Genomic DNA, 15,372 nt, shown 5'->3' on the forward strand with positions numbered 1-15,372 from the left:
ATACTTTTGAATAGTTTTCTAGAACAACTTTCGTGAAATTCGCACTGTTTCCTACAAGTATTTTGACTTGTCCTCTGCAATGTTCCTGCCTCACCCTGTCGCTCGCACTCCCCCGCGCCGCCGCCCGCCCCCGGCCGGCGCCCCGCGGCCCGCTATATCCCTTAACGGCTACCTAACAATGCTGTAAGAGCTATAAATGCTGTAATGCTGTATGCTGTAATGCTGTGTGTCGTATGCGTGGGTACGCGGGGCGCCGGCCGGGGGCGGGCATCTTTTATGTAGGGTTTTAACGATCTATGCACGACACGGTAAATGACGAATAACAACACGGGAGTAGAAAAATGATTTAATTCAAGTGAAGAAAATTCCATCCCGTGTGGTCACTGGATGCACGGACCTCTGAAAGTTAGCATTTTTGCCCAATAAAGAGCGGGAATCGCGGCGTCAGCGCTGATAAAATCGCTAAAACGCTCAAACACCCCAATGGAAGGACTTATTATTTGCATTGGGGCCATTCGGACAGTTTGAGCGGATTATCGCCGGCGTTCTTTATGATTATGGCGATTTTTATGAAAAATAACTGTAGATAAAGTAAAGCTTGTTGGGAACGCGACGTCCATTCTGCCTACGGTGGAATTACTCGTACTTATACTAGGTATTTTTTTATGATAGTACTAGAGCCTCTATCAATAGTAGATTGTGTTACAAGGAAGCAAAAATTCATATTAACGTTAACGCCCAAGAAGGAAATAATTTTTCATCACATTTGCTGTTTAACGGCCTCATTGCGTCTACGTGTAGGTACTGAAGAATAATGTACTATCTTATTCCCAAGGGAGTAATGGATTTAGTTTTAAAAATTAATACAATCCGTACAATACTTCAGGCAAAGGATGTTCCAATCAGCCAAGGATTTTTTTGCACTTAAAATTTGACTATTAAGCTACAAAAAAAATATTATACGGTATGAAAAATGCATTTCATTTATGTTTTACAATTATTTCAGTGTGTTTTACATTTATTTTGTAAATTTCACTGAGATAAATCGTTATAATTTGCAATCTGGCAGGAAATTGTGACAGCCATCTCGATTTGCGCTTGACCGTATTGCCATAGCAACGGGCAGGACAACACCGTCATTCATTGAAGGTTTTGCCTTATGATATTTTTTTTCTGTGTTTTCCTCTCAAATATGATGAAAAATATTGTGAGTAACTCAGGAGGTAAGGATTTTGTAAACTCGTGTCTATAACTCTCTCCAGCCTGCGGCTGTTGCGAGTTATTAACACTCGTTGTCAAAATCCCCCTTACCTCCCTTGTTGCACAATATACTATTTGAAAGCAGGTAATTTCATTGTTATTTTGTTAAAAAATACAGGTACAATAAACACCCGCAAGATATACTATTATACTCGCAATATAAGGTCCTAAACAGAAAAGTGCCACTTGCTCCTTTCTAACAGGGAAGAAAAGTAGGAACCTTTTCTGAATCGGTGATGTGAAAAGCGGTGTCCTGCCGTTTCGCCGAAAAACGTTTCGTCAAATTTCATTTCCCAATAATCATATCGCAAAAGTTTCATTTCCCAAATTATTGTTTGGCAAAGCTATGTTTCGCAATGAATTTGTTTGGTCAAATTATCATTTGGCACAATTTTACTTAGTCAAATTTTATTTAGACAAAACTTTATTTCGCATATCCCAAAAACATGTTTGGTCAAAATATCACATCGCAAATTTCAAAAATATTTAGGCATTTGCAATTTCATTTCTACGGGATCCATTTAATTTACAGAAGATTTTTTTGTCAAATTTCATTTCTCAAACAAATTTTGCCAACTACCCATATTAACATTTGACAAACTTAAAATCTGTCAAATGATAATTTCCCAACTTTTTTACTGTTTTATTCCCAAGTGCTTCAGCTGGACAAGAAAAGTTTGCTCAACTTTATTTTTGTTAAAATAATTACTGGACAAAATTATTTTGTCAACTATTTTTTTTGTCAAAAAATGTTTCTTCAAATTATACCATGCAAAACCACGTTTGACAATAAATATAAGGCATAAATGTAATGTAATCATTTTATTAGTATTGTAACAGAAAACTCGTGTGTGACAGAGTCAGTTTAGGCGCGACGACGAGCGAAGCGAGGAGGAGCGTGTTAGGTTGACAGTGAGCAAACCGGAAATGACTTTTTAATGTAATTAAAAATTAATAGAACAAAATGGTCTTGAAAACATCAGGTTTCTTTTTAATAAAATGTATCTGGACATGTAAGTGAAAATGTCATCCTTGACATTTGCAGCAGGAGGAAACAAAGTACGACATACACATTATTTCACACAAATCTTGGACACAAAGTATAAAATCAACAAACAAATTTCTAGTGCGCCATTTAACTACAATATATTGGGAAATGGAAATTTTGCCTAACAATACATTTGACTAAATAATATTTGGTAAAATGAGATTTGACCAAGTAAATATTTTGGGAAACAAATACTTGCCAAAAAAAGTTTTGCTAAATGTCAATTTGCGATAAGTTGTTTTGCCAAACGTTTATTTGGGAAATGATAATTTGGGAATAATAGTTTGGGATGTGAAACTTTGGGAAACGTTTTTTGGCGAATCGTCAGTAAACCGTGAAAAGCATATCGACTATACACCTAGTATGTAGAAAAATACGTAGGTTTTTCAAGATTTCTTTTTTAATTCGTTTCTGTCAGTATTTTCTTATGTTTCTTCTTTTCTTCAGCTTCTGCGTACTTCTCGACTGCTGCTCGGAACTCACGCGCCTCCTCAAGCTGCTTAGCTTCCTTCTTGCCCCAGATCGTCTTCTTTGAGTACCATTTTAAGTATTGCTCGTAGTCCTGCAGGAAAAAAAACATACGTATTAGCAGATACATAAGTACGAAAAGGCAGATAAAGTTTTATAAAAAACATACCTCGGAACCATCAACAAAAAGGTATGGTCACCTAGATGGCGCTACAGTTGTGGTGGATTCTCAGCTAGATGGCTAATATTAATATTCCACTATTTTAACACATATCAAGTTAAGAATATGGGCCAAATTGTCGGAATTGATGTTCAGTTTTAATCCTGTGTCGAGACAGTCAACAGATGGCAGTCTATGCATTGTTTCAACAGTTTTTTCTTTCACAGTAATTCTCTACTTCGATCCTCTTGGGTATTACTATAAATGCCTACATATAAATTGGGAATCTGAGCAAGTAACGTCGCCATTTCTTCGAAGGTGAGGGTGGAGTTTCCTATAACACTTTTCATATAATATCGTACTTGACTGATTTCATGCCTGCATCCCAAACACCACCAAAATTTGGAGCTGCAGTAGAGATGTACTTCAATTTAATAAATTTTTTGAGTAAAATATAATGATGTTATACAAAACTACGTGCCAAAACAAAGTTGATAGGTTGATAGATAGTATAGATGCACTTATAGCTCACATGTTTCTCAACTCCTGTCTGAATTACGTGGTCTAAGATTTCTTTTACAGTCAGACCATAAGCCGCCATCCTGTAAAAAAATTAAACAAGATCATACAATTTTAATTCATCTGCCAAATTTCTGTCTCTCAAAACAATATACAAAAGCTAATAAAATATATGCCGCAGTCGGCAGGATTTTTTTATGTTGGTAAGGCATCTTTAATTATGGTTTTTTCCTCACTTCACAATGCGGTCAGGTGTCAGAAAGTCTTCAAGCGTGGTCTTCAGGAATTTGAAGCCATATCCTCTAAGCATCCGTGCTAGGGTGTGCACGTCTAAATTGCGGGGAAGACATCGGTTACTGAAACAGAGGAACTGAAATGATACAATACAATACAATACTCTTTATTGCACACCTCAATACACGAAACAACATAGCAAGTATAAACAACAACTTAAGAGGTAAAACAAGAGGCGGTCTTATCGCTAAAGAGCGATCTCTTCCAGACAACCTGGGTAGTGGAGAATAATAAATTTAACCTTGTAGGTAGGTATGATATTCAATCTTTATTATTTGTATGTATGTATGTATAAACTCTTTATTGTACAAAACACAAAACACAAATATGACACAGGATAGACAGTACAAAGGCGAACTTATCCCTGTAAGGGATTTCTTCCAGCTAACCTTTGAGTAGGTGAAATGTGATGAAGAATGGTAGACAAATATAGCACTTAGTACAACAGTTTATAGGAAAGCCCATAAAAATATAAAAGAGACTAAAACAAAAATAATAAAATATTTATTTTTATTTTATTTTATTTTGTGCAGTATAGATAGAAGTATCAGGTTTTTTTACTATCTCACTGGTCTAGTCTTTTGGAAGAAAACTGTAACAGCGTATAATTTTTTAACCGGGCTATCTTTGATCGTAATTTACATCTGTCCTCCTAGGGTCTATATTAATTCGCATAACTGAATACGCCTAATATGAATTGGCATACCGTTTATTATGCATAACGTTTAATACGCATATCATTATTTCGCATAACAGATTTCGTATAATGCTAATGCGCATAATGTAAATTGTTATAACGATGAATTGGTATAAGTATAATAAGCATAACTTTGTTTCGTAGAATGTTTAAATGGCATACAAGAAAATTATATTTTCACCACACTAACGGGTAACGGCTTACTTTTCTGTTCGAAAACAGATAGCAAAATTGCATTTTATCCACAAGAGTGCAAAGTAGTTTCATACAAATTTTAACTTGATGTCTTAAGCTAGATGATAGAATTTTACCTATAAATGATGATTTTGAATCATAAATATTGAAGAAATCGATGGATTTGATTTAGTTTGATGTTTTATAGTCAGTATTTTGTTCGTGTTGGGGTGGTGAAAAATTTGGTTTTCAAACTCGGTGGCAATGTTTAACGTGCCGTACGAAGGTTAATGTGCCTTGAAAATAATGCAATTCAGGCCCCACCAAAAACAAGAATTAGACATAGATTTTGAGTTCCGAAATAAAAAAATAGAATGCGTGCCCTCCTTCCCACTTCTCGGCATAACAATTGACTCTCATTTGAATTGGAAAGACCATGTCGAAAAAATAAAAACAAAAGTTAGCCAATTTATTTACGCCCTGAGACAATTAAAAAAGACCACTAATTTACAAACTGCTCTCACAGCTTACTATGCATTCACCCAAGCATGGCTTTGCTATGCTATAATTTTATGGGGAAACAGTACAAACGCACAAGACTTGCTAATTCTCCAAAAAAAATGCGTTCGAATCTTGGCGAATATCAAGCTACCTGATAGTAGCAAGCCTCATTATAGAAATCTAAGAATTCTCACAGTACCTTGCCTATACATTTTCGAATTATGTAAATTTGTTAAAACGCACTCTGAGTTCTACACTAAACTTGGAGATATGCCCCGACGATTCGAATCTCGCTTCAAAAATAATTTGTTCCAAGCTCCGTCAAAATTAATAATTCACAAAAATGGTCCCTATCCTATGTCAATAAAAATTTATAATAACCTACCAAACTACATAAAAAATGAACAAAACTATAATAAGTTCCTAAAAATTTTGAAAGCATTCCTTGTAGACAACGCATTCTATTCTGTAAAAGAATATTTAGAGTATAAGAACAATATCTAACTTCACATAATTAAATGACTAAATTAAACGTCGCGCTCTCTGCTGTCACCCTATGATATAATATAATATAGCTTCGTTGCCGGCCGTATAAATGTAAATACATATATTGTATTGTATAGTAATCTTGTATATAGTGTTATTAGTTACTTAGTTTTAGTTTGTTACTTTATTGCAGTGCCCTTACAGGGTTGTGTTGAGTCATTACCATTTATAAGATCTTATGTACACACAAAGCAATGATTAAATGAATACTGAATACTGAATACTGAATACCCTCGCAACGCTCAAGATACCACTTTTTGAACCACTCTCTACGCTCGTGGTTCAATATTGGAATCTTCCGCTTGCTCGGGTATCAGTATCGGCACGTGCGATCAGTGAAAATTTGAACGATGAAATAATATTATTTAAATACTATCCATTTTCAATTTTTTAGTAAGGTACAGCGGGGCAAATCTAGACTAAAAGGCAATTGTAACTAATCCATTTTTTCCATTATTACACTATTTCCATTATTACATGTACCCACTGAACACGCTTACTACATAACTGGTAGATACTCTATTTTCTGAAAAACACCTATGAAAAACGAAAAAACTTAATAAGTAATGTATAAATAAAATAAAGACTCCTTAACTCAAATAATCTTTTTAATTTAAGATTAGCAGATAAGTTCATAAATGCATGTATGTTTCTTAAAAATAAAGTTTTTTTTAATAATGCAAACATTGTAAAACATTGAAGAAATTGACCAGTTATATTTGCCCCCCACTAGAGATTTACCCCGCTGTACCTTACTTACCCCTATTTTTTTCATGCTTAATAAGTGAGACAGTATAAAATTAAACACTAAAAATCGAGCGCTCGAAATTGGAAAATCAGCCCCTGATTGATCCAATCGCTTGCTCCATACAGTTAGTAAGTATGGCAATTCATTTTAGGATAATTAAAGTTATACGAAATAATAGTATGCAAATTTCAATTATGCAGATTCATTGTTATGCGAAATAAGAATTATGCATTTTTAATATTATGCTTATTCAATATTATGAACAATTATGTTATGCCAAATCTGTTATGCGAATTCAAATTATGCGAATTAATGATAGGCGAAATAGAGGGCACCCGTCCTCCTAAGAATTCAAGTGTATGTTTTTCGTACCCGAGTATCCAGTCGTTTAATAATTGTACGACTACTTGGTAAGTCGTGTCAGGAAGCAGGAGTACATCTGGAAACTGCTTCAATAGTTTTCCGGTTGTCAACCAAGGCTCGTAGCAGCTGGCTGTAACAGATATAAAGTCTATAATTTCCTCATCATCTATAATTTTGTACTCTGATGAATATGAAAAGAAGCGCCATAAAAGTTATTGAAAGTAATATGTGCATCAACTTTCATTTGTCTAAGTTTATTTTTCTAATAGGAATCCAGAAGTCTTAATCGTGCTGAAAAAAACTTACCAATAATAGTGATATTATCAGTTTTGCTAAATCGTTTAAAGAGTTTCTTGATAAGGTATCGCTTTATCAATTCTGCATTCGGAAAACCTCCGATAGATTTCTTTTTCTGAAATAAAAAATATAGGTTTTAACTACAACAATTCTTCAAAATTAGATTTTTTTAAGAATCGTTGAAAATTGTTGGAGTCATAAGTAATATTTTATTGACACAACAATCTCATTAAATAATTGTAATATTAATACATGATGGCATCATCACTGTTTGGCAAAAAAACATCGGATATTTTTTTACGGGACAGTTAACACTTTCGCAACCAACCCGCCTGGTGGGCACTCGTAAACTGTCGCCGCCGCTGGGTGGGTTCTCGCCATACATGCGGGTGGTTACGACTGATTTCTAACGCAGGGCGCCAGTTTTATCTGGTATTGAATGTTTTAATAAAGCAGGTTATCAAAAAATTACCTTCTTATAAAACAATAGGTGCACATTTTTCATATAAATCACTGTGGGCTGTACAACACGAGCACAGACTGCGAGCGCATTCACTAAGGTTTGCAAGTATTCTGGGGTGACCAAATCTACGTCGAAAGTAGAAGGGTCCACTTCCAAGAGTGTTGCGTCTGGAAACAATAATAATTATATATGTAGGTAAGATTCTAAATGTTATCAAACCCAAAATCGATTAGGCACGGCGCGTTGTTTTACAACAAAGTTCAGAAACCTCCTGTGTCAATCTTAGTGGATTATTAGCTCGATGGGACCATAGTAACCCAATACACATACAATTTCAGGTCCATCAAATAGGAAGTGGCCTTTTTTACGTTGAGGAAATCAACATAGAATGATCCTACTGACTGCGCCATGTATTTTCATTATTACGAGTATAATTATTAAACATATTAAAAATACATTTAGACACATGCCATCCTTCCCAGAGAAACCAAGAGCGATGACGGACAAACCAATAGACTACCTTCTAAAAGCACCAAGGAATTCTACCTCCGCCTTGGGTGGGCCGCAGGGTCACTATAGGTGGGAAGTGGCCTACAGACGCAAGTAAAAAAAAACTTTTGTAACATGCCGTTGATTTTGCCCAGCATTGGGACACATACACGGGGTATAAAAAACATACCGTTGACTGAAGCCAAAGCGTAGACCAGCGTAGATCGACCATTACCAGCGGGACCCACAACCAGGATTTTGTGGAGCCCGTGACTGACTTGCCGACAACGCTCCCACCAGAGGCTTCTTATTTCACCAGCTGATGGATGCGCCTCTCTGTAATGTTGGAAGTGGAAGGTAAGAAGAATTAGTGTCAATTAAGGGTGTTTAGTATGTAACGCTACTGGCTGGCAATACTTGACATTTAAAATAAAAAAAATGTCATAAGAACTTACAAAACAGTTTCAGTGTATTTTATTACTACAACGTAAAAAAACAGGGTTATTTTATTCAAATTAAAACATAAATGACGAAATTACAAATGTACAAGAGATCATTTACATAAACGGTAAGCCAAACTTTTTCAATCTGGATCAGCATTAGCATAATATATTTAGAAAATTACAATCCAATACAAAGAGTAAAAATAAAGACTTCTAAGAAAATATTAAATGAACATGATTCTTATGATATATCAGGGTGGCTAGCCGAATGGCACAATCGCTCACGAAACGCTCACGAAACGAAGCGCTAGTAGATATCTATCTCTATCGCGCTTGCGTATTGGCGCGACAGAGCCAGCGGCGTATCGCTTTCGTTTGGCGTCGGAGAAATGCCATTCGGCTACGGGGCCTGGGATGATCTCGGGGTATATTGAGTGGCGATGTAGTTTAAAAATGGTAACTTTATTTATTATAAAATATAAACACTTACATGTCTAAGCAGCGACAACCGTCACCAACCATATTGTGATCTCCAAGGAAGTCTTCTAACTTTGTCGGAGAATACTCTTTGAGAATACCATTTTCCACCAGATACTAAGTAAAAAAATAAACAAATTGTTTTTTCTTTTATTATTTAGCTAAACAATAACAGGCAGTTTCAGTTCGATTATAATTTTACCTCCATCTTTTCAGCAACATCGACATCGTCAGGTATTTTTTCTTTGCCAACTTTTTTCTTTTTACCGCCTTTTTTCTTTTTGTCCGGCATTGGTTCTGGCATTTTTTCTAGTGCATTTGCATAATCTTTCTTTAAAGCTTTGTTAAGTTTCTTTAGTTCTTGCCTGCATTAAAAAATACAAAATGAATTTATTAATTCCACATATATTATGTAACATTTGAAATAACGTTATTGTTACTTAAGTATGATTGTCTTACATTTGCTTAATACAAAACAAAAGGACCTACCTTACCTACTTATCGGACTCTATTTGGACGGAAAATGAGGAAAGAATAAGTAACTTATTACTATGAGTACTACGTTTATGGGAGAGGCGTTACATGAAGTTAATAATAAAAGAGTAAATTACTTCATATCGTCATCGACTTGAGTGGCGATCTCTAGCTTTACTTCTGCAATGAGATTTTCTTCATCAACTTGTTTAACATTTCCTTGTTTTACTTCCATAGACTCGTTTTCATCAAGTTGTTCCCATAATTCGTGGTAATGGCCTAAAGTCTATCAGTGCAGAAAATGTTTGATACTTCATTATTATTTACTGCAATACCATCTTAACCTTCGAGAAAGTTTTTTATACCAACATTTAAAAAACACTAAATTACCAACCTCAATTAATTCATGAAACTTTTTGGACTCCGGGTAGTTATATCCTGGATGCATATTAGGATTTTTCATCATCTTCCTTTTCAACTGTTCTTCAAGTTTCTTTTTCCTATTTTCTTCCGACTTCAGTCTTTTTTGCTCCATTAAAGCTGCCTTTTTTTCTAACTTCGCCTAAAAATAGCAGATTAGAAAGTCAGGATGAAGCCATTTTATTTTAAGTATTAACATAATCCGGTTCAAGGCAGATTTGACACTTGGAGAGATTTTACACCTCCAAGTCTTATTGTTTTAGTACCTATAATCACATCGTCACCTCATCCCTAATTTTATTATTAACATCTTTGTTATTTTTAGCTTTGAAAATTATTTTAAATGTAAGTATTGTCTTTTGTATTTGTGTAATATGATTATTTTTCATGTTATGTAAACGAAAGTATATTTTATGTATTATGCATATTGATTTGTTAAAAGAGACTTGTGAATATGACCTGCTTGAAGAATAAATTTTTGTATTTGTGTTTCATTTTGTGAAGTGGTCATGAGTTTAGTACCCTATAGCCCATTTATAATAATAATAAAAAATATACTATTGCATATCCACCACTACAGTGTTTACCTCTTGTGATGATTTGTTTTTATTTCGCTGTTTTGCAGCAATGTACTCTTTATATTGCTCATACCAGTCTTCTGGTGATGGTATGTCTCCTCGCCAAATAGCAACAGAACCACCTTGATTAATCTTTGGTATATTATGGAAGAGTCCGATTTTTTCGTACCTTGAATAAATTATCTGCAATCAGTTCACATTTTACTTACTTTGAAAATAATTTACTTTTTGGTAAGTAGTTTGAATACTGTACAATCATCATTCGATGAATATAGTGTTCGTTTATAATATGTGTGTTTAGGACTTTACCATTCTCGAAACCAATCTCTGATGCTATCTCGGTAATGTTCTTTCATTTCCTCATAATTTTTCTTATAATATTCTTCTTTTATTTGCACGCATTGATGTTTCCAAGCTTTGTCCAATTGCTTATACATTGCTAATCGTCGATCCTTAATCTTGATGAATTGGAAAATATTATTATTCTTTTATATCAATATATTGTGTTCAACAAGTTACCTGTTAATGATTAAATACCTCTTTGACCTTTTTTATTTCCCTGTAGCTGAATTCTCCACACGGTTTGATTTCTAACAGTTCATTAGTTTTACATTCTCTTAATTTCTTTCTTTTTAATTCCATGTAAACTCTCCCAACTTTTTGTATTATCTTTGCAGCTCGTATTTTAAGTTCATCTCTTGCATGGGGTGCTAAAGTTCCTAGTAACTCCTTTTCCCATAAATGCCTTTTTTGCATCCTTTGCAAGTTTATTTGAGTTACCCGTCTAAAATTTATTAATTAAATCACCTTATCGTTTTTATTATATTTCCTACTACCAATAACGATTGTGTGTTCTACGTACCTAGTTTTTTCATGAGCCTGTATTAAAGCCGCCATTTCTCGTGTCTTAAGTTGTTCATCGGAAAGTTCTTCGACTTTATCATACCGTACGAATTTATCTCCAGTTGTATCGTCATCTTTTTTATCATTATCATCTTCCCACCAAGCATCGATTGATTCTTCCTCTGCAATTTCTTCTTCTTTTGCTGAAACATCAAGGATTAAATTGTTCTGTAACCAACATTAACTTAGCAGATTTTGTTTAATATGAGGTGCAAAGTACCTTACCTAGCTCTAGTTCCCTTTGAAGTATCTTCTCTTTCACTGCATTGAAGGCATCCGTTATCATCTCTTTTGCATGTTCATTCCTGTCAACTCTGATCGGGATATCATGGAACTCTGCATCGTTGACAGTCAAATGATGTCGGATCGCACCTTTACTTAAGAATTGGGCCTGACATCCTTCTAGTTTCCGCAGCTGGTTTTTTAGTTCAAGAATCCTGAACCAAAAATCAAGTTTATTCTGAATCACTTAAATCCTCATCATAATCAATAATATACAGTCCATGAGATTTCAAAAGGGCCTTTGTTTTTTGGGCGAAATTGGACGTAATTATTTAATGGACACTGACATGTTTTTTTTTCGTTGTATCATTATAAAATCCTATGACATTTTTGAAATCTCTTGCACTGTATGTTGGTCATTACCAGACATCAAGTATCAGTCTATTCTATGGCCGTTTCATACCGTTTCTACGGTTGATTTCGGCCTACTCGACCAAAAATTACGTAGAAATCATATCTTAGTTTTTCTTTATCAGTATCGTTATACTTTTCTTTTACTTCTAAAAAAAATTCTGTAAAGACGAATTACTCTCACCGGTCTACTACTGCATATAAAACAGCATATATATCTTTCGTCTTCTGGACCTGCAAGTTCTGCTGCGAGCATTCCAGCACTTCGTTGTAAATGCTGGTGTAAGCTGCTAGCATCCCGTTTAGGCGCTCGGCGGCCTGGCAACGACGCTGGTCGTGCGCTTTGGAGATCTGATGATTGAAGGTTGAGTTTTTGAGAAAATTTTAAAGTACTTAAGTAAAAAGTAAAGATATTTTAGTAACCAAGATAATTTGTTTAAAATACAGTATGCAGGCTAGGCTAGGCTAAGCCTGTATCGTGGTCGTTTGATAATAATAGGTAATATTCAAAAGTCCACAAAATTAATTAATTATCAGTGTTATCATTCCTACCTTATAAAATTATAAGTGTTATTCACGCGCTACTTCTGAACCTATTAAAATAAAAATATAATAGTTATTCACATTAATGATTTTTTTATGATACAGGCACCAAATGAGCAGACAAGCCGCCTGTTGGGAATCAGTCATCGCCGCCCATGGACATAAGCCGCATCAGGGCCAACCTCCGAGAACCCTAAATACCTGCTTCTTGAAGGGCCCATGTCATAGCGCAAGGGGTACCTTAGAAGGTAGTTCATTCCACAACTGATACGTTCTGGGCAAAAACGAATTTAGGAACTCTAGAGCTCTCAATTAGATATAATCACTTGACATGTATGTTACCTGATATTCTTGATCAATTTGTATTAATGATGTTAACTGTTTAAGTACCGTCTTCCATTTCTCGAAGTAGAAATTACTAGACATTATTGATTTAGAAAACAATTTTAAATAATATTAGGTTTGCAACCGGCTAACATTCTGACATTGTTTCTAGTTGGTCTTGCTTAAGCAAAGTTTAAAATTTAATAGATTTGATTTGTTGTAAAACCATATAAAGACACTGGTCAAATAACCTGTCTACATGTCATTTTGTGTCGTAGTTGAAGCTTCAGCCTAAAATTCTATAGATTTAATTTAGAGTCGTGGTTAATATGGATGTTCTTAACCTATAGTTCAAAATACTAATACTCTGCCGTATTAAACTAAACGACTTTTCGATCAAAACACTGTAGCCTGAAAAAAATACCTTAAACGTATTTGAAAATACATCGCCCCTAAACAATATGTAATTTAAATACCTAATCAATTTCAAATAACCCGTCAGCATCGAAGCGAGATAATTTAAAATCAAATCGCATTGATCTCACGTCGTCAAAATATTCAAATACATTTACGCCCATATTTGACCTAGTACAGTTTTACACCGTATAGGGTAGATTCTAAGGTAAAGATTTCCTTGATATATTTTTTATCAAGTGAAATATCGTACGTCGTACGCTAATATCATCTGTCACGTATCATCGTCTCTGATGTAAAACAGTATTTTTTTACTTATTTTCTTTTGTGTCACCCTCGAGATGTATCGAATTTTTATAAGGTGCCTTATGACTTCGACAGTTCCATTAGAGTTAGTGTCTTTTACGCCCATGGGATTGGGGGGGTTTTAAAATTTTCAGAGACATGTAACTTGAGTGTAATGAAAAGTGCTCAAGTCAACATTTATGATGGGATGTGTCGCGTAGTTTCAAAAGATGTGACGGCAGACAAAGACATATTTTATTAGATGGGTTTTATTTTGATGAACAGGACACTTTTTCAGAGACTTTATTCGCCGCTCCTCAAGATCAATATATCACTAAATTTTTCAATCTGCACTGAAACTTAGTAGTTCATTTGCTCTGCCTACCACTTTATGGGATACAGGCGTGATTATACGTTATATGTATGTATGTTTTTCAATCTTAATGAGCAATAAATCTGTTTGATGTAGTCATTTGTGTTAATTGGAGATTAAATATAATATATCTCTTAAACATGTCATAAAACTATAATTATGTATATGTTTAATGTAGATTCACATCATAACTATCAGAGTGGGTGAACTAAATTAAATGTCAACTATGTAACAAAACAAAACACAATGTTATCTAAATCTAGCTAAACGTCACATGAACCTCAGATTTCACAAAAGCAAACATAACCGTCAATGTTAAGCACCAAACTTAATCACATTCACATCGTAAAGATAGCCCGATTTAAAAGCATAATGAACCCGAAACCGCATTGAAAGGGCAAACGACCGTTATCAGTCGGAAAACTTTACATCATACCCAATGAGGGAAATAACCGATCTGTGACAGAAATGCTCGTTCTAAACTCCTTTGACGCTTTCAACGCTCTTCTTTACCCAAACATACCACCACAAACTGAGGTATAACCGCTTAGATTTTAGGTTCTTTATACTGTAAACTTCTACAGTTGCAAGGGCGATTCAGCTAGGTGTTTTATCGTGTAGCTCCACAGTTTCCGGACCGTCTGAATGCCGCCTTGTCAGCGGAAGTAGTAAAGCCTTCCGTAGACAGCGAAATGTGTCGCCGCGCCTTTTTATTTTGCTTTTTCGTTCTTGTTTTAATGTTTGAGGTTTTAAGTCTGAATTTGAATTTAGAATTGTGAAATATTATGCTAAGAAAAAGGGGGTTTCGTCTTGTTTATGACTAAATATTTAGAAATATATTGCATAATTATATAATCATACATGGAGCTCCTAAACTTCACTAAAAAGTTAAAATACTTTAACGAGCTTGGTACATCATAACACAAGAGGTAGGTATAGGTAGGTAAATTTACAAACAAAAACAAACAACAACAAACAACAGGTAAATTTACAAGACAAATTCCATTATTAGTTCATAACATAAACCTCACTGTTGTCTAAAAAAATAAAAACTGTGAAAACCCAGTCTAGTTTCAGCGGTGTAGACGTTGAGTAGCGTTGTATCAAGTTGCCGATAGATGTCTCTGGGGGTCTCATAATGCTGTTCTGAAATGTTTTCACAGTATAAGTAATTGCTACGTGTACAGTATTTTCACTCGTGCAGGTATTTAAATTTAATGAAATAACCTAACCACAAAATTAAAAATTTGAAAAAATACCCGACCGTGACATAGTAGACTGATTTTCATGAAACATGGCTAAGAACACTCCCTACTAACTCAGCTTTCAGACAAAAAAAAACTAAATCTATTGATTGATCTATATCTATTGTACATTGTGTTTCTTTGTTCAATAAAGATTAAATAAATAAATAAATCTTAAGCGGTTCATCCGTTCGGGAGCTACGATGCCACAGACACACACACATACACACACAT

The 15,372-nt window shown here is 34.7% G+C and overlaps 1 protein-coding gene across 1 annotated transcript; it reads right to left on the reverse strand.

The window, feature by feature from the left end:
* Window positions 1-2,699: 2,699 nt before the first annotated feature.
* On the reverse strand, window positions 2,700-12,970 carry LOC125224961 (dynein regulatory complex protein 11-like). The gene is made up of 18 exons (XM_048128479.1): window positions 12,841-12,970; window positions 12,140-12,306; window positions 11,548-11,759; window positions 11,282-11,465; window positions 10,957-11,203; window positions 10,729-10,877; window positions 10,429-10,588; window positions 9,816-9,983; window positions 9,559-9,707; window positions 9,150-9,312; window positions 8,961-9,064; window positions 8,218-8,363; window positions 7,548-7,705; window positions 7,085-7,190; window positions 6,788-6,908; window positions 3,692-3,811; window positions 3,469-3,538; window positions 2,700-2,870 (listed from the first exon to the last, which is right to left on the reverse strand). Exons 1-18 carry the CDS (start codon window positions 12,922-12,924, stop codon window positions 2,709-2,711), a joined length of 2,670 nt encoding a protein of 889 aa, XP_047984436.1. The 5' UTR covers window positions 12,925-12,970; the 3' UTR covers window positions 2,700-2,708.
* Between the last annotated feature and the right edge of the window lie 2,402 nt (window positions 12,971-15,372).

This window comes from Leguminivora glycinivorella, chromosome 3 (genome assembly GCF_023078275.1).
Source record: "Leguminivora glycinivorella isolate SPB_JAAS2020 chromosome 3, LegGlyc_1.1, whole genome shotgun sequence".
NCBI classification, from domain to species: domain Eukaryota; kingdom Metazoa; phylum Arthropoda; class Insecta; order Lepidoptera; family Tortricidae; genus Leguminivora; species Leguminivora glycinivorella.

Bases quoted from the DNA above. Each gene is read 5' to 3' on its own strand.
- LOC125224961 (XM_048128479.1), bottom strand. From the start codon at position 12,924: ATGTCTAGTAATTTCTACTTCGAGAAATGGAAGACGGTACTTAAACAG. The intron at 10,589-10,728 runs GTAAAGTCCTAA...AATTTATTCAAG, and splicing joins AGAGATTGGTTTCGAGAATG to GTACGAAAAAATCGGACTCT. The intron at 9,984-10,428 runs GTAAACACTGTA...TGCTATTTTTAG, and splicing joins AAAACAAATCATCACAAGAG to GCGAAGTTAGAAAAAAAGGC.